General features: G+C 48.5%; 1 protein-coding gene across 1 annotated transcript in view; it reads left to right on the top strand.

The window, feature by feature from the left end:
* The window catches only part of MBD2 (methyl-CpG binding domain protein 2), a 145,159-nt gene that overhangs the window by 28,592 nt on the left and 93,034 nt on the right, over nt 1-23,533 (top strand). The window contains exon 2 of the mRNA XM_082243451.1: nt 16,701-16,860. Within this exon, the coding sequence (XP_082099577.1) occupies nt 16,701-16,860 (160 nt within the window). The remainder of the gene's footprint in view (nt 1-16,700; nt 16,861-23,533) is intronic.

Genomic DNA, 23,533 nt, shown 5'->3' with positions numbered 1-23,533 from the left:
CGTGAGTCAATTCAGACAAGTTTTCCTGACACCAAGAGAAAAATGGTGACGGGGAGGGACCTCCAGCAGATTGACAGCCTCAGCTTTGTTCTGGTGTGCTGTGTGAAAGGGTAAATATCCCTCCAATCAATTCTCAGATCTCCCCTTTCCCCCTTTTTTTTTTTTTTCTAAAAGCTCAGACAAGCTGTATAAATTCTGGATGGCTGTAGAGAAGAGAAGACTGCAGATAAACATGTATAACCTATGTAGGAGGGTTCATTTAATCTCTGTGTATCGCCTGAGGATAGTCACTTCACTGGGTACTTTACTGTATGTGTAAGGGTTTACAACCACTATAACAGCAATGGTGAACCTTGGCACCCCAGATGTTTTGGAACTACATTTCCCATAATACTCCTGCACTCAGCAGTGTAGGTGAGCATCATGGGAAATGTAGTTCCAAAACATCTGCGGTGCCAAGGTTTGCCATCACTGCACTATAAGCTTAGGTAGGTTTTAACTGAACTTTCACTTATAAGCAAGACTCTTGGGTGTCCTGACAGTAGATCAGAGTAATGAGGGAGCATGGGGAAAAATGAGAAGAGTATCTTGGAAGTGACCCCTTGCTCAGACTATACACGCTAATGTATTTAAGAATACTAAACCACAGTAAAAGTTAAGATAAACCCTCGTTTTTACCTTTTTGTAGCACTGTGGAGAAATTCATCTTCAGATAAAGGTAGGGGCATACGATCGGGAGGGGGAAAGGGAGGCATGGGTATTGTAAAGTTAGGTGTTCCACAAAAATTGAAATTCAAACATGATGAAGCCCTGTCCAAGGTTGTGGATGGATGGTGTGACCTAAAGATCCCCATATATTATGGAATTAGGGCAGTTTGGCATGTTGGGTAGTGGTCAGTTCTTCATATAGCATGCATTGGTATTGGCATATGTGACTTGAATTTAGCTATAGGGATCCTGGGTGTTTTCATCGCCTTAGCGATACTCTGTGAAGACCTAGATTATCATTTTTTTTTTTTCAAATTTGATACAAGTGGGCGGGTGGTTGTTCAAGAAAACTTTCCAGGAATTCATTGCGAGGGAACAGCCTATCTGGGCAGAGATGATACAGTAGACCAGCCATTCCTAAACTCTTTAACAAAGAGGAACCCTTGACCACTTTACGTCTGCCTGCAGTAATATTACTGCGGCAAAGTGGCTCGTTATCGTCTGACGACGTAGTACTACGCCGTCAGACACTCCCCTTTCCCGGCGGCGCACGCGCGCCGCCGGAGGCTCGCTCCCGCTGTATTCAGTCACAGCGGGAGTCGGGCCAGGGGAGGAGCAGCGGCGATCGCCGCTGCTCTTCCTCGATCGTCGGGAATCGAGTGTGGAGATCCGCCTGCTTGTGTAAACACAAGCGGGTGGATCTCCTAAGTGACAGGCAGGGTCAGATTGCAGGGTTCAGCATAGCTGAACCCTGGCTCTGTCCCTGTGTCACTCAGTCACCTCCCCCCACACACGTCAGTAAGCACCAGGCATACTTTAACCCCTCCCTCTCCAATAAAATTAACCCCTTCCCTGCCAGTGTCATTTTTACAGTAACCGTGCATATATATAGCACTGATTACTGTAGTAATGTCACTGGTACCCCCAAAAGTGTCAAAAATGTCAGTCAAGGGTCCGATCTGTCCGCCGCAATGTCGCAGTCCCGCAAACAAAATCGCAGATTGCCGCCATTACGCGTTAAAAAAAAAAAAAACAACAAAAATGACAAAAATCTTTCCCTTTGTTAGTAAACACAATAACATTTGCACAAACCAATCAAAATACGCTTTTTGCGTTTTTTTTTTTTTTTACCAAACATATGTAGCATAAAACAAATTGGCCGAAAATGTTAAAAAATTTTGGTTTTTACATTTTTTTTTGGGGAATTTCATATAAAAAAAAATGTGAAAAATATTGTTATTTTTGCAAAATTGACGCTCTTTTTTTGTTTATAGCGCATGATCAAAAAATCGCACAGGTGATCAAATACCACCAAAAGAAAGCTCGGTTTGTGGGGAAAAAAAGGATGTCAAATTTGTTTAGGTACAGCGTCGCACGACAGCGCAATTGTCCGTTAAAGTCACGCAGTGCCGAATCGCAAAATAGGCCCTGGTCAGGAAGGGGGTAAAATCTTCCAGGGCTTAAGTGGTTAAAGAGGAACTACACTTCTGGGATACTCGCGCTCTCCACTTCTGTGCTGCCATTTTAATATTGCCAGCGTAGATGTGTGACCTGAGCGTTTCGTCTTTCTTTTTATAATTCTGACACATTCCACAGCACTTTCGTTTTTCATTTGCTTGTATCATTTGATTTTTGGAATGACTTAATTTACCAAACTAAAACCACATACACTGTGGTAAAAAAATGTCGTTTTGACCCCACTAATCAATAGAAAACCGATAGCGACTGCTCGGGAAGCTCTGAGAACCGAGTGATCAAAGGTGTTTGATCGCTTGGTTCTCAGTGTTCGAGCCGATGGGGGACAGATGCAGCATCCACTTAGGTAAGTAGATTAAAAAAAAATATTCCCATACTTCGCTTTTAAATTTATTAGTGGCTGTGTGAAAGTCTTTTTATTTTCTCTGCTGTCACATGACTTGCATTCTGTACTTTTAGATTACCATTTTGTGGGTTTGAAGCAACCCTTGTAGCACCTGTGCTATGGCTGTCTAGTGGAGAGAGACTTGCGGCACATCTATATTAGAGGACGGTGCAGAAGAGTATATTTTGTGAACTTCTAGACATAAGACAGGTCTTGTGGTTGCTGATGGGGTGGTACTGGTGTATGGAGTTTCCAATGGAATCAGAAGTAGTCGAGAGCTTAACTTTGGATATGCCCACTAGGATTATTTATTTACTTTATTCTTTGTATAATGCTGACCCGTTCCACAGCATTTTACAGTGTACACAGACCGTGCACATCCGTCCCTGTGCCAAAGGATCTTACACTCTAATAGTGTTGCCATATTATGCAAACTCATGTCAGGCCCAGTTTGAGTGGAAGCCAAACCTGATACTTTCTGTGTGGTGCTAAGAGCCCTACCAGTTGAGGCATGACACTGTGTAGATCCTGCTGAGGTTATCAAAATGATATACATAAGTATAAAAGATTATGTGCACCGTTGTAATGAAACTTTAGATGCTGCGTTGTCCGAGGCCTACATTATTACTTTTATACAAGACATGACTTCATAAAAGTTGTTGGAAGCATGTAAAAAGGAGATGTGCAGAGGTAACAGATTTTCGCGCCGGTGCAGTTTGGCACCCGTAGGCCATCCAAGGTAACTAAGATGTTCCCCTTTCCTACCTATTTCGATAAGATTGTCGCTAGTCAGTGGGGGTTCCTGAAACGCATTGTTTGGAATACCTAAGCGTTTCGCTAGGAGGTATCCTTTTGAGGAGTCTCTTTTTAAAGAAGCTGACGGTTCCACCAGCGGTGGACTCTCAGGTCCCCAGATTGAATAAGGCCACACTGTCCGGTGGAGGATTCCCCATCTTTTAAGGACCCTGTGCACAAGAGAGCTAAGGCTCTGGTCCGATATCTTTTTACCGTTGGTGAGTTCAATTTTGAGGCCGGTGTTTGCCATCACTTTGTTTTCCCAAACCTTAACTGAATGGGCGAAGCTCCTACACCAGGATCTGGAAGGGGGTCAACATCCTCCTGAGCTGGTGGATCAGTTGATACAGGGGCTACAGTATATCTGTGATGCATCCTTGGATGCTGCCCATTTGGCTTGCAGAGTATCTGTGACTGCACTGACCCTTTGCCGCATGATATGGCTGAAATACTGGTTGGCTGACTGACCTTCCCTTTGCAGGAGACCGTTTGTTCGGTGCTTCTATGGAAGAGCTCATTAAAGGTCCTACGGGAGGTACTGCAGGTTGCTAAGAATAAGGAGCCTCGTCGTAAACATGATCCTTTTTTCTCAGCTTACAAGCGGCCCTTTTGTCCAGCAGGCTCGCAGGACAAGGGATCGAGATCCACCCGTACCTTAGAGGGAGGCTCCAGGAGACCCTGGGTCGGTAAGTCAAAGCGTGTTCCGCTGTTCCCGCAGACAAGCCGCCTTCTGCCTGAAGGAGCGCCCTCACCCATATCTGGGGTGGGGGGATGTCTGTTTCTTTCCAGACCCGTGGACCTTGCTCGTTCAAGACTAATGGGTCCACGAGTTGGTTCGGTTACAAGATCGAGTTTCGGTCCTTGCCTCTGGCACGGTTCTTCCCTTCCAACTTACACCTGTCCCCGGATTGGCTGCAAGGTCTTTACGGGACGGTGCAGGATCTGTTATCACAGGGAGTGATTGTGCCGGTTCTAGAGTTGGAAAGTTTTCAGGGATTTTATTCAAATCTGTTTACTGTTCCAATAAATGAAGGCAAGGTACATCCGATCTTGGACCTCAAGGCTCTGAACTGCTTTGGGCTGGTTCAGAAATTTTGGATGGAGTCCATTCGTACGGTACTGGCATCCCTTCATCAATGGGATTTTCTGGCCTCTAGCGATATCAAGGACGCTTACATTCATATCCCAATATATGTCGGGCATCAGCGTTTTCTACGCTTTGCCGTGGGAGAGGAGCATTATCAATTCGTGGCGTTACCTTTTGGTCTTGCCTCAGCTCCGTGGGTGTTCACAAATGTGTTGGCCTTGCTCAGGCAGAAGGGGATTGCGGTACTGGGGTACCTCGACGACCACCTTCTGCGAGCCGAGTCTTCAGCAGCTCTAGAGGTCGATCTAATATCGCTGTGCAAACTCTGCAGGAGTTCAGCTGGACGCTGAATTATCAGAAATCAGCTCTGACTTCATCCACCAAACTGGACCACCTGGGCCTAACTCTAGATTCAGCATCAGCCCAGGGGTTTCTTTCTGAGGCAAAGCTGCTGAAGTTTCGGCTCCTGTTGTCGTACCGCCGGTCATCTCTCAGGACTTGCATGCAAGTGCTGGGTTTGATGGTCTCCACCTTCGAGGCAGTTCCGTTTGCTCAGTTACATACCAGGCCTCTAAAAAAGGGATTGTTGCCAAGTGGGACAAGAATTCTCAATCATTGGACAACCTAATTCAGCTGGGATGTGAGGGGATCTCTGATTTGGTGGCTCCGTTCTCCAGCGCTTCGGCAAGGTAAGTCCTTTCTCCCCCCTGTATTGGACAGTGATTTCCCTGGATGCCAGTCTGTCCGGGTGGGGCGGTGTTCTGGGCCCAGACTCTGCTCAAGGTGTTTGGACTCAGGAGGAGTCCAGTCAGCCGAACAAGGTCCTGGAGATTGGGACAATCAGGCTTTGCCTGTCTCAGTGGACGGACCATCTGCAGGGGTGCCCGATAAGGGTTCAATCAGACAATGCCACGGATGTGGCATATGCCAATCATCAAGAAGTGCCCTAGCGGCCCAGGAAGTAAACGGCATTCTAGGGTGGGCAGAATATGATCCAGCCCTCTCTGCGGTGCACATTCCAGGGGTAAAAAATTGGCAGGCAGACTACCTCGGTCGTCAAAAAAAATTGGCAGGCAGACTACCTCAGTCGTCAGACGTTGCAGCCGGGCGAATGGTCTCTTCAGCTGGAAGTGTTTCAACAACTGTGCTCTGGTTGGGGACCCCCTTGTGGACCTGTTGGTCTCTCGTTTCAATTGAAAGGTTCAGAGGCTTGTGGCAAGGTCTCGGAATCCCCTGGCTGCTGCCACTTAGGTGGCCCCTTGTATTGTCGGTGGAGTCGGTCTTGGTACGCAGGCCTAGTAAGGCTGGTAGCCAACGCTCCTTGGAGGCTTCCTCTCGGAGAAGATCTTTTGTTTCAAGGACTGATCTTACATAGTTTGTGAGGTCGAAAAAAGACATCAGTCCATCCAGTTCAGCCGATGATGTGTGTGTGTTTGCTTTATGGTTGCTGGCTTTAATGGCTTGGTTATTGAAAAGCCAGGTGCTGAAGGACAGAGGGCTGTTGGATTCAGTGTTTCCTACGCTGTTAAAAGCTAGAAAATCTACTTCAAGGAAGATTGATCATTTGAGTTTGGGGGGGGTGTACATTACTAGTACATGGGGGGTTCCTCCCCATTTCTTTTCCGTGCCCTGCCTGCTGGTATTTCTACAACGAGGTGTAGATCAGCGTTTGGCTCTGGGCACCATCAAGGGTTACATATTCTTCCAATGGCCGATGGTTGCTAATTCCTTAGTTCACACTTTCATGCAGGGGGTTTGCCATGTGGCTCCTCCAGTGAGATCCCTGATACCTCCGTGGGACCTCAATTTGGTACTGTCGTTTCTTCAAAAACCTCCTTTTGAAAATATTTATGAACTTCCTCTGCTCACTCTGTCAAAGAAGGTGACCTTCTTGATGGTTATTACTTCTGCGCGTAGGGTGTCGGAGTTGGCTGCGTTGTCCTGTCTGTCACCTTTTATCTGGTGGTTCATAGGGACAAAGTGGTGTTACGACTCTCAGGCGTTCCTTCCTAAGGTCGTCTTGGGGGTTTCACTTAAATGAGGATATTGTGTTACTATCTTTGTCCTAAGACAAAACATCCTAAAGAAATTGCCCTACACTCCCTGGATGTGGTTCGGGCCATCAGGGTGTACCTGGCGGCAATTGAGTCGATTCGAAAATCGTATTCTTTGTCTGTCCCTATGGATGGCTCTCGTAAGGGGCAGGCCGTGTCTGCTGCGACTATTTCCAGATGGATCAGGCAGACGGTGGTGCAGGCCTATTCCATTAAGGGTCAAGTTCCTAATTTCCCTGTCGAGGCGCATTCTACAAGGGTGCTTAATGCCTCCTGGGCCCTCCGTCATCGGGCGTCAGTGGTTCAGATGTGCAAGGCGGCTTCGTGGTCGTCTGTACACGCATTCACAAAGTTTTATAAGGTGGTTATACTTGTATCTTGGAATGCTGCTTTTGGCCACAAAGTTTTGCAGGCTGCGGTTGCAGAGGTTTGAGGGTGTATTTTTTTTCCTGGTGGTGAGCTCCAGTTGTTCCTGGTTGAGCTCCTGGTTGACTTGGTTGGCCATGTTTAGCTCTTTATTGGGAATTATATGTATTATTGTTTTTCCCACCCCTCATATTTACACTGCTTTGGGACGTCCCAAGAGTCTAAGAAGATATGGAGCTGTGTCAGTCGGTGAACAAAAGAGAATACTGTTGTTTTGTCTTACTGTAAAATCCTTTTCTCTGAGTTTCACTGACTGACACAGCAACCGCCCCTCTGTTGAGTTGGGATATGTATTCTTCTGACACTGCTGCTTACAAACTGAAGTCCTAGAGCAGGAAGCGGAGTATACCCCCTGGGACTTCCCCCGGGGGGGGGGGGGGTACCTAAAATTATTTCCGCCTAGTCCTACTCCTGTGGAGAGGGCAGTATAAGCCCAAGGGTCTAAGAAGGTATGGAGCTGTGTCCAACAGTGAACCTCAGAGAAAAGTATTTTACGGTAAGACAAAAATCCAGTTTTTTTTTTCATTGCTATACGAAGGAAGGCATCTCTTTAGATCAGGCATCTCTAAACTAAGGGCCAGTTTACTGTCCTTCAGACTTTAGGGGGGCTAAACTGTAGCCACCTCCCTTAGGAGTAGAAAATGCCCCAGTGTCAGTGGGAGTAAACAATGCCTCAGGCTTGGTGGCCTGTGGGAATAAAAAAAAGTACATGGCACCTGTGGTCAGTAGGATGATGAATAGTTTCACATTGTTGCTGTCTGTGGGAGGAATGGTTCCCAGCTGTTGGTGTCTGTGGGAGGAATGGTGCCCCGTCGTCGGTTGGAGGCATGGTGACCCATCGTTGGCGTCGGAAGAAATGGTGCCCCAAGGACAGGATAGAGGCAACCAAAGGGCCGAAGTTCGAAGACCACTGCTTTAGACGTTTAGTACATGCATTCCGCAAAGCAGCTTGAAACGTATAGCGCATGTTCTGGGATGTCTTCTTTCACGTAACACATAAGCTGGGTATTTTGTAAAGCAATCGGATGTTTGAACTGACAGGACCCTTGATGATCCTGGCACAGCTCTCCAATGACTGCCGGTGAAAATATGAAGTTGTCTTTGCAAGCTTTCCTAATTTTGGTTGAAGTATTTTAAAACCGAACGATTTTGAAAGTTTATATATAAAACCAACATAATTTGTTTACTGGCTTGTTCTATGTAATGTCTGAGACTTTACTATGTCTCCTTACCACCTTCACTTCCACTATTCCACAAGCACTTCTTTGTTTTCAATGACTGCGGATGACAATTTGGATTTACATATCTATATATGATTCCTAAGCAGGCCATCCACGGATTCCTCCATCCACGCTACAAAGCCACCATGGCTGTTGTATTTAGATGAGAAGTGGCTGATTTTGGTTAGATGAGCTGCTGTTTGGCCGACAATTTCTTAGCTGGTTCCTTTGAAAAAAAGTCACATTTAAGTTGGACATAGATTGGTAGCATTTCAAATGAACATTCTTAGGGAAAGTCTTTGGAATGTCTTAGCAACCCTTCCTAAGCCACGATGCAGCACCTTTGCCATTGGCTGTCTAGTAGAATGCCAGTGGCGCAGGACGTAGCTTATATCTCGGACATAAAATTCTTCGCTACAAGCTGCACCTCCTCACTGCCACTTATATGGGGGTTATATGAGCCGTCTTCACCCGCAGTCCGAATACTAAGAAGAAAGCCACTGCATACCGGGAGGGATTATTGGTGTCCACGTTTTTTAGGAAGCATGTCCACAAGCTTGACATTGACTACGGCCGTCTAATGCGTTTCATCCATAAAGATCTCTACTACAACTAAGCCCTATGGGGAAATGCGTTAGAAGGGCAGTATTGGACAAGGGCTGTCAATGTCAAGCTTGTGGATATCCTTCCTAATAAACGTGGACACCTGTGATTTCCACCACAGTGTGCGTTTGGCTTTCTTAGCATGTCTCTTATATCTGGTTAGTGCAGCGAATGGGTTGACGAGAGAATATTTTTTGAAGTGTGTCCAAACTTTGAGTAGTAACAGTGCAGTTTGCCCAAAAGGAATTTTTTGATTGAGTCTTTGACATTTTTGAGATAGTTTGCCATTTGGATTTGTAGATTCTCACTCTGGTTTCTGTTTATGCAGTTACACAAAGCCGATTGCATTCACATGTTTATATTCTTATTTTTGCTGTCTGTCCCATAGCGGAGATTTGCCTCCTCTTCCTGTACCCAAAACAGTACAAAAAGTGAGGGAAATGCTTTTTGTGGTTATCACACAAACAGGTGTCCATGTTGGAAGATTTCCCTTCATCCCCTGTTCTCGAGACTTATGGAAACATGAAAATCATATTTCCCACCATCTGTTCTTATGGGATTGGACACAAGGGCAGCATGGACACAGACAGAAATACAGCGCTGACAGGGATACTTTAAGTAAGCCCCAGTATGCCCGGCCACATAAAACATATATACTGATGTATAAATATATATTGCTATATGAATATTCAAGTATTGCTATTTATGTCCCTTGTTGCAGAAAATGGCATACAGTATATGTGCAAAGCTTTTTTTTTTTTTTTTACATAATTTACCATGACTTTGCACTTTAATTGTGGGAGTGCTTGCACTTGTAGATGAAATAAATAAAAGCAGAGTGGGGGGCAGATTAGTTTGAGATTGAGCAAAGTTCAGTTCTCCTTCTCCAGCGCCTCCGCGCCCTGCTCTCCCCTGCACCGGCTCCTCCGCGCCCTGCTCTCCCCTGCATCGGCTCCTCCGCGCCCTGCTCTCCCCTGCACCGGCTCCTCCGCGCCCTGCTCTCCCCTGCACCGGCTCCTCCGCGCCCTGCTCTCCCCTGCACCGGCTCCTCCGCGCCCTGCTCTCCCCTGCACCGGCTCCTCCGCGCCCTGCTCTCCCCTGCACCGGCTCCTCCGCGCCCTGCTCTCCCCTGCACCGGCTCCTCCGCGCCCTGCTCTCCCCTGCACCGGCTCCTCCGCGCCCTGCTCTCCCCTGCACCGGCTCCTCCGCGCCCTGCTCTCCCCTGCACCGGCTCCTCCGCGCCCTGCTCTCCCCTGCACCGGCTCCTCCGCGCCCTGCTCTCCCCTGCACCGGCTCCTCCGCGCCCTGCTCTCCCCTGCACCGGCTCCTCCGCGCCCTGCTCTCCCCTGCACCGGCTCCTCCGCGCCCTGCTCTCCCCTGCACCGGCTCCTCCGCGCCCTGCTCTCCCCTGCACCGGCTCCTCCGCGCCCTGCTCTCCCCTGCACCGGCTCCTCCGCGCCCTGCTCTCCCCTGCACCGGCTCCTCCGCGCCCTGCTCTCCCCTGCACCGGCTCCTCCGCGCCCTGCTCTCCCCTGCACCGGCTCCTCCGCGCCCTGCTCTCCCCTGCACCGGCTCCTCCGCGCCCTGCTCTCCCCTGCACCGGCTCCTCCGCGCCCTGCTCTCCCCTGCACCGGCTCCTCCGCGCCCTGCTCTCCCCTGCACCGGCTCCTCCGCGCCCTGCTCTCCCCTGCACCGGCTCCTCCGCGCCCTGCTCTCCCCTGCACCGGCTCCTCCGCGCCCTGCTCTCCCCTGCACCGGCTCCTCCGCGCCCTGCTCTCCCCTGCACCGGCTCCTCCGCGCCCTGCTCTCCCCTGCACCGGCTCCTCCGCGCCCTGCTCTCCCCTGCACCGGCTCCTCCGCGCCCTGCTCTCCCCTGCACCGGCTCCTCCGCGCCCTGCTCTCCCCTGCACCGGCTCCTCCGCGCCCTGCTCTCCCCTGCACCGGCTCCTCCGCGCCCTGCTCTCCCCTGCACCGGCTCCTCCGCGCCCTGCTCTCCCCTGCACCGGCTCCTCCGCGCCCTGCTCTCCCCTGCACCGGCTCCTCCGCGCCCTGCTCTCCCCTGCACCGGCTCCTCCGCGCCCTGCTCTCCCCTGCACCGGCTCCTCCGCGCCCTGCTCTCCCCTGCACCGGCTCCTCCGCGCCCTGCTCTCCCCTGCACCGGCTCCTCCGCGCCCTGCTCTCCCCTGCACCGGCTCCTCCGCGCCCTGCTCTCCCCTGCACCGGCTCCTCCGCGCCCTGCTCTCCCCTGCACCGGCTCCTCCGCGCCCTGCTCTCCCCTGCACCGGCTCCTCCGCGCCCTGCTCTCCCCTGCACCGGCTCCTCCGCGCCCTGCTCTCCCCTGCACCGGCTCCTCCGCGCCCTGCTCTCCCCTGCACCGGCTCCTCCGCGCCCTGCTCTCCCCTGCACCGGCTCCTCCGCGCCCTGCTCTCCCCTGCACCGGCTCCTCCGCGCCCTGCTCTCCCCTGCACCGGCTCCTCCGCGCCCTGCTCTCCCCTGCACCGGCTCCTCCGCGCCCTGCTCTCCCCTGCACCGGCTCCTCCGCGCCCTGCTCTCCCCTGCACCGGCTCCTCCGCGCCCTGCTCTCCCCTGCACCGGCTCCTCCGCGCCCTGCTCTCCCCTGCACCGGCTCCTCCGCGCCCTGCTCTCCCCTGCACCGGCTCCTCCGCGCCCTGCTCTCCCCTGCACCGGCTCCTCCGCGCCCTGCTCTCCCCTGCACCGGCTCCTCCGCGCCCTGCTCCCCCCTGCACCGGCTCCTCCGCGCCCTGCTCCCCCCTGCACCGGCTCCTCCGCGCCCTGCTCTCCCCTGCACCGGCTCCTCCGCGCCCTGCTCTCCCCTGCACCGGCTCCTCCGCGCCCTGCTCTCCCCTGCACCGGCTCCTCCGCGCCCTGCTCTCCCCTGCACCGGCTCCTCCGCGCCCTGCTCTCCCCTGCACCGGCTCCTCCGCGCCCTGCTCTCCCCTGCACCGGCTCCTCCGCGCCCTGCTCTCCCCTGCACCGGCTCCTCCGCGCCCTGCTCTCCCCTGCACCGGCTCCTCCGCGCCCTGCTCTCCCCTGCACCGGCTCCTCCGCGCCCTGCTCTCCCCTGCACCGGCTCCTCCGCGCCCTGCTCTCCCCTGCACCGGCTCCTCCGCGCCCTGCTCTCCCCTGCACCGGCTCCTCCGCGCCCTGCTCTCCCCTGCACCGGCTCCTCCGCGCCCTGCTCTCCCCTGCACCGGCTCCTCCGCGCCCTGCTCTCCCCTGCACCGGCTCCTCCGCGCCCTGCTCCCCCCTGCACCGGCTCCTCCGCGCCCTGCTCCCCCCTGCACCGGCTCCTCCGCGCCCTGCTCTCCCCTGCACCGGCTCCTCCGCGCCCTGCACTCCTCTGCTCTCCTCCAGCCACTGTGCCCTTGTGCCATGCTATGCTTCTGCCCCCCGGGGCCTCTGTGCCCTGCTATCTTGCTTACAAGCCCCCTAAAACCCTGTGTGTTCAAATGGCACACTATGACTAGTATTTTACAAAGGCAGTTTCACACTAGATGCTTGAATAGGTATGTCATCTTTATGACTTTTTTTATTTTCTCGCATGCTGCAGTCATTACCATGGACTTTGTGTACGACTGGCAGTTGCATGCTCTCAGGCTGCACTGTCATGAAGTTTACACCAGGAATAAAAATGTATGTACAAAAAACTTGTATAAAGTTGTTCTTTTTCTAAGATGCTTTTCGTGTCCAAGAGGATTAACGTTGGGGTGAGCTGACCTTATGGGATCAGTATGACTTGTAAGTAGGACAGATGAACCTTGGGTGTCAGAGGGTTAAACAGTGACACTACGCCCTTTGTTATACAGCGGGCAGCAGCCTGTCCTGCCAGCCAACACTGTGACCAGTCACAATGTACCAGCGAAGGCTGCATAGGAAACTGCTGAAAGCAAACAAAATATGAAAGCGACCAGTTTAATGTAGATTAATCTTTAAATTAAAGAGTTAAAAACCTCGTCTCTGTATAAAGTTATTGTATTATGTACATTGGTATTATAAATTCTATACACTGGTAGTGCTCATGTTTGCTCCCTTCATATGCAGGTTCTGCTTCCTGCCTATTAGTGTTGTATATTGGTTGTACCATACTTGATCCTCCTATTTCCCTGCAAGTCTACCAGACAAGGCCTTGCTGAAAACCATAGTCTCTTTGCACTGCGTTATGATGTTAAACACCCACAAAACTCGTAGCAAAACATTGTGTGGTCTAAGCTAAAAAAAAACCCTCTGAGCAACAACAAGCACTTTAGGCGGCCTTATTTGCAAGATGAGCCATGGAGTATAAAATACTTAGAAAATACTTAAATCGTATCTAAATTGAAAAATAAAATTCATATATTTCAACATACTTGTTCTTAGATGTGTTCACTACATCCGTTTTCTACATTTTTTTTTTTTTTTCAGGATTTTTACTTTTTATTTTAAGTAACACAATTCCTGTCCTAAGAAGATTTCTCTCACTAAAGCTGGCTATAGATGGATCGAATCTCGGCTGGTCCTTGCTGAACCAGCCAAGATTTGATCCATCTATGGGCAGGCTGGTTGTACTGAAAGCGGTTGTAAACCCGAAAAAAAAAAAAAAAAAAAACCTGCAAGACAAAGGCATAATCAGCTAGTATGCATCGCATACTAGCTCATTATGTATTACTTACCTTAGAACGAAGCCCCGACACAGACCCCCGGACATCGCTGCGGGCGCTGCCATGATCCCTCGGCATCTCTTCCGGGTTCGGCAGCTCCGGCGCTGTGATTTGCCGGAGCCACGATGACGTCACTCCTGCGCATGCGCGCGGGAGTGATTTTCCGGCAAGCTCAAGGTGTACTGCCGATAGTTTCAACTTGCCGAATAATTCAACCATATATGTCACTTCCAGCGCGTATATGGTCGAATTATTCGGCACCTTCAGAGCGCATGCGCCGCTCGCGTGAGCGGCTGCATGCACTGCAAATATCTCCTAAACCATGCCGGTTTAGGAGATATTAATTGTACCTACAGGTAAGCCTTATTATAGGCTTACTTGTAGGTAAAAGTGTCAAAAAGCGGGATACTACCGCTTGAACTTGATCCCTCGAGTTCAGTACAACTGGCCTGTCAGAATTTTTTTTTTTGCATGCGGTTACTGCCGATGGCTATAGCTGCTAGCAGTGATCATTGTGTTCTGCCGACAGGGACGTCTTCCCATCTGTAGAACACAATAGCACTGCAGGAGGGATTCCTCCCTCAACTCCGACTGTGTTGATAGGGGAATCAAGCAATTTACTTCCCTACAACCCGTAATTGCAGGAAATAAAATTGTATCATCTGTGGCTTGCAGAAATAGGATAGAGTAATGAACCCTGACCCTTTTTTATTCTTTATAACAAAGTGGAGTGTGGTCCTGTAGTCCCCCAGAGATGGCTTCGGAAATCGATAACCGCCACCAGAGGCGACGCTCACAGGAAGTGATCAAGATTTCTGGCAGAATCAACAGGCCTCTTTTTAACTTCTCAGATATAACAACAAAACACTTGTGTAATTAGCAAACCAAGGTAGGCCAAATAAAAGAAGTGAATTGTTAGGGTGTACATTAAGTGCCGGTTCACACTACTCCGACTTGTCAGGCAACTTGGTCATGCTCAATTCTGTGCAATTGGAATTGGTTCTAATAGGAGCGACTCAAGTTGCTCTGACTTAGAAAAAGGTTCCTGCATTACTTTTGGCCGAAGTCGGAGCGACTTGCATTGACTTCCATTATGTGAAGTCAGTGAAAGCCGCGCCAAAGTTGCGGTGCACGGCGACTTGTTCAAGTTGCCCCGAAGTCGTGTCGCCATAGTGTGAACTGACTCTAACTTTACCAGCTGATGTCTGTATGTGAAAGAGTTTTAAGAAAATCCATAGGTAAGGGATGGTGATCACACAGATCGGACTCCTGCACAGTTCTTCTTGGCTTAAATACTGATGGTTTTGGCTAGTGGGCATGTTTGTGGGGAACAGCAGGAAAAATTAGCATTTTGGATTATGCATTTTTCCCATGACATTGGTAAGCCAAAATTCACTGCAGAGTGCCCACATATGTATGGTCATTTACCATTCCAGATGGTGTTGACTGAACCAAATGGCACTCATCTCCTGTCTACAAGTTCCTTAAGGTGGAACGGAAACTCCAAATGGAATTTTTTCACCCTCCCTAACATGTATACGTAAACCACCTCCAACTCGATTAGATCAGACTGTGGCTAGACTGAAACTGAGAATATGTTTTTTTGGTCTAGGTAGGGTATGGTGTTTTTAATATATACACGTTCGAGAGAGAGGATGAAACAATGAGGGAAAAAAAGGTTTCCACTTTAAAGGGTCAGTCCGCTCGAAATGGATATTTCAGTCTGATAGGATGAGTTACCCATTTTCGTCTCTGTTCTGGTGGGGAGTTTTTGAGATCTCACTAGGAAATCTCCTAGTGAGATTTCATCTAGGACAGGCATGTCCAACCTGCGGCCCGGAACCTCAGGCAATGCGGCCCACTGCCACCTGACAATTTTTTTTTTTTTTGCTGGGGAGGAAGGAAGTCCGGTCGGGGGCACGGTCACAGCAGCTTCCAACTAACGGTAGGCAGAGGCTGCCTGGGGGGGGGGGGGGGGGGCATATGCAGTGTTTCTGACTCCTACCACCATGACCACTTCAAATCATTGAAGTGGTTAGAGTGTTCCTTTATTATCGCTCAGAAGAAGTTAACCTCTGTATACTGATTCCATTTCATTTGATCATCCTTTAGTTGTGTTAAATTAGTGCGGGTGGCGCGGGAAGGGCGCGGCGACATTTTATTACTTATATACCTTAACTATAGTATATATTTTATATGTGGCCCGAGAAAATTTCTCTACACTCAATGTGGCCCAGAGAAGCCAAAAGGTTGGACACCAATGATCTAGGAGTTTCAGATGTTTAGGCCCCCTTTGAGTTGTTCCCATTCCTCCTGTTGCATTTTCTATAATGGAAACTAAAAATCTTACAAGGACAATGGGATTGATTTTATAAAGGCCTTGGTAGGTGAGAAGCACAGATATCTCTCAGATGAATAAGAAACCGCGTTTTCAGACGTAGCTTGAAAACGAGAGGGAATACCGTAATAGAAACTAAGGGGAGAGTCAAGCTCTTGTAATGCAAAGAAAAGTCTCCATCACATCACTTGATGCATTGTTTTATCACTATGCCCTTATGCACTATTTTATCTTACTAGCTTATCAGAATATCATTGTCACCTGATTCCCCAACAGCTTGTTCAGTCACCCATTGAGAACCTTTGGATCCCAATGGGGACATCTCATTTTGGGGGTTTTATCTCTACTTTGGTATAGTAGAAAGATTGGATCCCAAAGGGGACCTCTCCTTTTGGTGGTTCTATCACTTCATTGTTATGGTAGCACTTTTAGATCCCAAAGGGGACATCTCATCTCATTTTGGGGTTTTATCTCTACTTTGGTATAGTAGAAAGATTGGATCCCAAAGGGGACCTCTCCTTTTGGTGGTTCTATCACTTCATTGTTATGGTAGCACTTTTAGATCCCAAAGGGGACATCTCATCTCATTTTGGGGTTTTATCTCTACTTTGGTATAGTAGAAAGATTGGATCCCAAAGGGGACCTCTCCTTTCGGTAGTTCTATCTCTTCATTGTTATGGTAGCACTTTTAGATCCCAAAGGGGACATATCTTTTTGGTGGTTCTATCTCTACGTTATTGTAGAGTCAGAAAACACTGTGAATAGGTATTCTCTCCAGATCTGAGTCTTTTAAGAAAATTAGTGTTTAAACCTCTTGGTGTTCGTCCTACGACACGGTTTATTTGGACATTCAGAAATCCACCTGAAGCTTCTTGGAGTTGCAGGAGTTGATACTTAGATAAGTCCCCCTGTGATTCCAGAACCATACTAAAGTATTTTCTTCTTTCTAGTCCGAGCGGTAAGAAGTTCAGAAGCAAGCCTCAGTTGGCCAGGTACCTGGGGAACTCTGTTGACCTCAGCTGTTTTGACTTCAGAACGGGAAAGATGATGCCCAGTAAATTGCAGAAGAACAAACAGAGACTAAGAAATGATCCTCTCAATCAAACCAAGGTTGGTTAGAAGCTCTGCTGCCTTTGTAGTGCTTGTATATAAGCTTTACATGTACCAGTTAAGTTATATGAAGATGTTTTCAGTCTAGGAACGGCCATCATTGTTCCCTGGGGGTGGCCAGCAGAGCCTCAAGGGTAGGAAGGAAATAACCTAACCACTGGGTTTTGCAATTTAATGAGCATCTGTGTTTTAGATATTAACAAGAATAGTTCTCCTTTAAGCAAGCCAAGCCTCACATTCTTTCGCCCCTCACCCTCGCCATCCTACCTTTACCTATGCTACTTATACCCTGTTGTCCTTACCTCAGCAGATCAACAAGTGACCTGATGCGGACCCATGGCTTACGCTGGGCTTGGGTGTCGCTCCTGAGTCGGTGGGGATGTGCAGTATTACACATCCTTACAGACATTCAAAGCTGCAACTCCTGCACCAGGTTTCTTACTGATCTGAGGTATGTACAAGCCTAAAGTCTCACTGTACTATGGACTGCTGTTAAATGTACCCATGCAGTGAGGTTCCCCACCCTAAGTCAGCTTACATTGTTTGACTAGGGGGGGAACAAAATAATTACAGATGTGTACCCTCTTCCTTGCTTTCCTGGCAGCCAGTGCTCTCCTCCACAGGCCGATGCTCTAGAACAGTGGTCCTCAACCCTGGCCCTCAGGGCCCACTAACAGGCCAGGTTTGCAAGATAACTGAAATACATCCAAGGTGATATAATTTGCTGCTCAGTGATTGCAGTATTCTAGTCTGCATCTCCCCAAGGTAATACTTAAAATCTGGCCTGTTAGTGGGCCCTGAGGACCAGAGTTGAGGACCACTGCTCTAGAACAGGGGTGTCAAACTTGTGGTCCTCCAGCTGTTGCAGAACTACAAGTCCCATCATGCCTCTGCCTGAGATGCTTGTAACTGTCAGCTTGCAATACATCATGGGATTTGTCGCTTCGCAACAGCTAGAGGGCCGCTAGTTTGAACCTGTGCTCTAGAATGTGGGCAGGCTTTCAAAACACTCCTGTGCAGTGCCGGAATGCCAGTTCTTTGTTGTACGTGATGACGTCCTGGTGCTGCAACTAATTGGCCTGTCATTGAAGTGGCTTCAGGTCATTGGTTGTATGGAGAAAAGCCTACAAGAGCTCCCCCTAGCTCAATGCCAATGCAGTGCAGAGGGGACCCCACTGCATGTGGAATTTAACAGCCTGGAGTGGGGCTTTTAGGGTAGCTGTTGGGCTTAGCTTAGTAAACAGTTTGCTTGTCCTTGAAAACTTAAAGGGGGTTGATATCTGAGAGTAGACATTGTATTTGGCTCTTTCAATTATAAAGCTTTAGGTCTATATTTAAAGTCTGATGTATAAGCCTGCTTTAGTTCTATGTGCCTCCATGTTGTTTGCTGGTAGACATGGCAGTGCTAACTGGTTAGTGATAAGCTTATGTCATTCAGCACCTGGGAGTTTAAAACTAAACTTCTGGCAAGCAGCTAGATTTGGTTGCCAAATGATTTGGCATTCTGTGCAGTTTTGTGATCCGAGCACCTCAGCCAGGCAGTTTAGCCAGGTCCATAAGGTTATCCGAACTCCAGACAGTATAAAAAAACAATTGATGTGGTTGTGTGTTTTATAAGAATGCATAACCACATGTTGTTAATTTTTTTAATATTCTTAAAGTGGTTCTAAAGACTTAAGGTTTTTTACCTTCATGCATTATGCATGAAAGTAAAAAACCTTCTGTGTGCAGCAACCCCCCCTAATACTTACCTGAGCCCCATCTTGATCCAGCGATGTGCACAAGAGCTTCGGCTCTCTGGGGACTCTGAGGGAGCAGTGAGAGCCATTGGCTCCTGCTGCTGTCAATCATGGCCAGTGAGCCTATGTGAAGAGAGGACGGGGCTGCCACTCTGTGTCTGAATGGACACGCAGAGCAGCAGCTTGGGAGCAAACCTGCTTGGTTGCTCCCACAGCAATCTGCTTGCTCGGGGGGCACTCTGCAGGAGGGAGGGGCCAGGAGTACCGATGAGGGACACAGAAAAAGGAAGATCAGGGCTGCTCTGTGCATTGTGCAAAGCCATTAAGCTCCTTTCACACAAGCTTTCCGATCAGGTCTGCCTGTTGGTTTTTCAGGTGGACCGGATCGGATGCCCCATTCACCACTATGGGGCAGCGGATGTCAGCGGCGACATGTCTACTGACACACGCTGCTAACTGATCTGACCCTGTCCGTGAAATCCAGACTTATGGTAACCCTATTTTCTGTCCGTCTGGCAGATCGGATTGGGATCCGATGAAAACAGACAGGCGGTCCATATTCATCCGATCTCCCCATAGAGCAATGCGGGACTCTGCACAGTGAGCGGAGACTGACCTGTCATCTGCGGATAAATTCTCTGCTGAGCAAAGCGGAGTCTGCCAGGCAGAAAGCCCATGTGAAAGGACCCTTAGGGCTCTTTCAGACGGCCGCTCCGTGTGAGAGCTCCGCTGCGGTCCTTTTTTTTTTTTCTTCCACGGAGCGGATGACATTTCTGTCATCCGCTCCGTGTGCCCGCATATCATCCCATCCGTTTGCGGATGATATACGGACATAATGTAAGTCTATGGGGGTTTGCGGATGTCAGCGGATGACACCACTGACATCCGATTTTCCTTCCTTTCTGTTTTTTGAACGGAACAAAAATAGGGTTTTGTTCAGTTCCAAAAAACGGAACAGAACTGAAAGGAGGAAAATCTGATGTCAGCGGATGGTATTCCGCTGACATCCGCAATGCCATTGACTTACATTATGTCCGCAAATCATCCGCAAAAAAATAGGATGATTTGCGGACATACGGAGCGCCCGTGTGAAAGGGCCCTTATACAGAAGCAGGTAAGTATTTAAAAAAAAATAAAAATAACTTGCCTTTAATATCACTTTAAAGTGATTATAAACCTCAGACATGAAATATGAACAAAGCTTATCCCTCTATAGTGTGTGGTTGTCTCAATCAAGAGCACCAAGTGTCATTTCTGTCTGCTGCTTCATTCCTCTGCTTTCTGCATGAATCACTTTTGACAAGTTTGCCTGACCTTAAGGGCTCTTTCACACGGCCGCTTCGATTTCTTCTTCCGCTGCGGCACTTTTTTTTTTTTTTTTTTTCACGGACACGGTTGACACTTGTGTCATCCGCTCTGTATGTCCACATATCATCCCATCTGTTTGCGGATGATATACGGACATAATGTATGTCTATGGGGATTGCGGATGTCAGCTGATGACACCGCTGACATACGATATTGCATCATTTCCGTTTTTTAACGGAAGAAAAATAGGGTTCTGCTCCGTTCCAAAAAACTGAACAGAACTGAAAGGAGGCAAATCGGATGTCAGCAGATGGTCATCCGCTGACATCCGCAATCCCATTGACAAGCATTATGTCCGTATATCACCTGCAAACGGATGGGGTGATATACGGACATACGGAGCGGCCCTGTGAAAGAGCCCTAAGAGAAAAATGGTGACGGGAGGGACCTCCAGGTGATTGAAGGCCTCAACTCTGTTCCTGTGTGTAGGAATGGGCTTGGGCATGTTCGGGATTCCACCTGCCCGGTCCCGCCAGGAAGCTGACACTGTAGACGGCTAAATACAGGCAGTGAGACATTTCCCGGTCTGCAGTTGCACAGATCTGGAAATGACTCGATGCCTGTGATTAGCCGTTTCCAGTGTCGGCTTCCTGGCGGGATCGGGCAGGTGGAATCCCGAACATGCCCAAGCCCATTCCTACACACAGGAACAGAGTTGAGGCCTTCAATCACCTGGAGATCCCTCCCCTGTCACCATTTTTCTCTTTCCCTTTCCTTCCCTTCCAATCAGCTCTCAGACTTCTCCTCCCTGAGCTCTGCAGACTGTAACGTCAGCTCTCCACCCCTTTTTTCTGAACTCTCAAAAAAGCTTTATACTTCAGCACTGGGCTGGTCAGTTCACTGGGTATATGGAAGGGTTTACAACCACTTTGTTTTTTGTTTTTTTTACCATAATGCATTCACTAAGGTAAAAAACCTTCTCTGCTACAGGATCCTTTCCAGGAACAAGTATGTAGGTCAGTCCAGTCACAAGTGAGAAGTCCTTATCTGTGCACTTGATCTAGGTCAGTGATTTCAAAGTATTTAAGCCAGAGTGTCCGCATAACAACCAGGCAATACGATTTTTAAGGAGAGGTCAGCAGTGCTTTGGTTATTCCCTGACAGGTTTCCTTTAACTCCTAAGCCATAAGCCTGAAATTTAAAGAAGTAAAGGAGGAAGGTTTTTTTTATCTTAATGCATTCTATGCATTAAGATAAAAAATCATTCTGTGTGCAGCAGCCTCCCCAGCCCCCCTAATACCTACCTGAGCCCTATCTCTATCCATGATGTCCATGAGTCCCTCCTGATTGGCTGAGACACAGCCGCAGCGCCATTGGCTCCCGTGGCTGTCAATCAAATTCAGTTAGCCAATCAGGAGAGAGGAGGTGGGGCTGAACTGCGGCTCTGTCTGAATGGATACACAGAGCTGTGGCTCGGCTCGGGTGCCCCCATAGCAAGCTGCTTTCTGTGGGGGCACTCAACAAGAGGGAGGGGCTAGGAGCAGCATAGAGGGACCTGAGGAGAAGAAGAGGATCCAGGCTGCCCTGTGCAAAACCACTTCACAGGGAAGGTAGATATAACATATTTTTTTTTTTTTTTTTTAATTAAAAAAGAGAGAGACTTTACAATCCCTTTTTATACTCTAACCATGCAACCATCTTAGCATGGGAGAATGGCAAAATACTACCGCCAAGATCTTGCAAAAGATTTTGCACAGTGAATTCCGCACTTAATAAAAGCCCATTTTTTAATACATTAGCAATCAGACAAAATGTCAAAGCCCAGGGATACCTGAGGTTTCCTCATAATACAAGTATGTCACCCAATCCAGGGGAAAAAAATTCTTAGGCCACATTCACAGCTGTGAATAGGCCCGAGTCCAACTACTTGTGAGAACTCCGGGAGGGAGGCAGTCCCATTAAAAGGTATGCGCAGTCACTCTCATGTAATCGCTCATGCAGCGATCACCTGTGAGTGATCAGCCCTGGATGCAGACGGCCTGCTGGGGTTCTTGCATGTAATCGGTGTTGGGCCATTCACAGGTGACTTTGGCCTTAAAATCTCTGAATCCTAAAGGGCTCAGATGTTTCCTCCCTTAGGCCCCTTTCAGATGGGTGAGCCGCTCAGCTGTACCTGAGTGCAAGGTCCATGCATTCCTAAACACAGGGACCTGTGTCCATTTACAAACCTGCCGGTCTGGTCCGGTCTGCTAAAAAGGAACCAAAGGGTTCTCTTCTGTTTCTAGGTGGATCAGATCATAGAATAGTCTGGTGTAAACGGACAGAAGGCTGTTTACTCTCAGCTGCCCATAGAGCAGATCTGGACATGGATGTGTCATTCACCCACTCTGCTCCAATCAGCAGAGGATTTGTGAGCTGATCCATTGCTGGTCGGAACAGAATCTGCCCTGTGTGAAAGGGGCCTTATCCTGATTATATTTAAAGTGATACTAAACACACATGGTTTAGGTGACATTCTCCCTTCTATTTCTGTATATGGATGATGGCACTGTAATTATTTTAATAAAAACAAAAAAAAACATTTTTAATTTTTTAATTGATATACAGCTGTCACGTGACCCAGCTCTTTCCCAGCCTGCCTGCAGGGAAACATAAGCAGGAGGAGCTTCTAGTCCTCTGCTGCTGGTCACATGTTCCAAAATAAAAGAAAAAGAGCCTTTGGGATGCGGAGTAAAAATAAAAAATATCCATAAACTGTTTTAAATGGTTCTACAAATATATGTTTGACATAAAATCGTTATTATTTCCTGGCAATAGCATGATGTGGGTCGATTTATGCCAGGCACAGGCTGTGTCCCGCTCCTCCAGCCTGTGTCTTTTGAGTAACAGGGAGGTGAAGCCTCCATTTATCAAGATATATAATATCCCACCCCTATTGTGTTTAGCTGGTTAGTGGGCATGGAGGCGGAGGGAGAGAGGGGGCTGTCATTTACTACTGTGTACACATGTGTGACGCTATAGTCACATGGGCTGCTCAGATGTGATGGGGAGGAAATGCTCAGGGTAGAAAATACTCTGAAAACCGAGCATGTGCAGAGCTGCCAGCACAGCTCTGCAAAATCTCCAGATGCTTTGGGGACGTGGACAGAAGAGGGAGATAGAGAACAACAGGTTTTTATTTGCAGAATACAGAAAACGAGTCTCATAGTGACTGAGTATGAACAGCATGTAATACACCATATATTGATAGTTTTTTTTATAATGTGGGTTTAGTGATACTTTAATGGTAAAATTATTAGACTAGCAAGAGATAGCAAGTCTCTGAAATGGCCACATTGAATGACTGTTATCGTAGGTCTAGGGATAAAAGTAATATTTTTATTTTGCTGAAATTTTGGTGAAAATCAGATTTTGCAAAAAACACTTTTCCTAAAAATTTTTTCAGATAATGCACTTTAAACCGGGAAAATTCAGTTGGTGTTATGGTTATTTTTAATGATACAGAAAGTTCTAAATGGCACATAAGGGGCAGAAGCTCCTTTCAACTGGACCTATTCTTGTGCCAAAAAAGGCCTCCTATTAGCCTCATTATTTTTGACCTAGTCACACTTTTGCATTGTGGCAAC

Source organism: Pelophylax lessonae, assembly GCF_965119305.1.
Source record: "Pelophylax lessonae genome assembly, chromosome: 1".
NCBI classification, from domain to species: Eukaryota; Metazoa; Chordata; class Amphibia; order Anura; family Ranidae; genus Pelophylax; species Pelophylax lessonae.
Note: the sequence above shows the minus strand (reverse complement) of the source record. Positions and strands in the feature narration are given on the sequence as shown.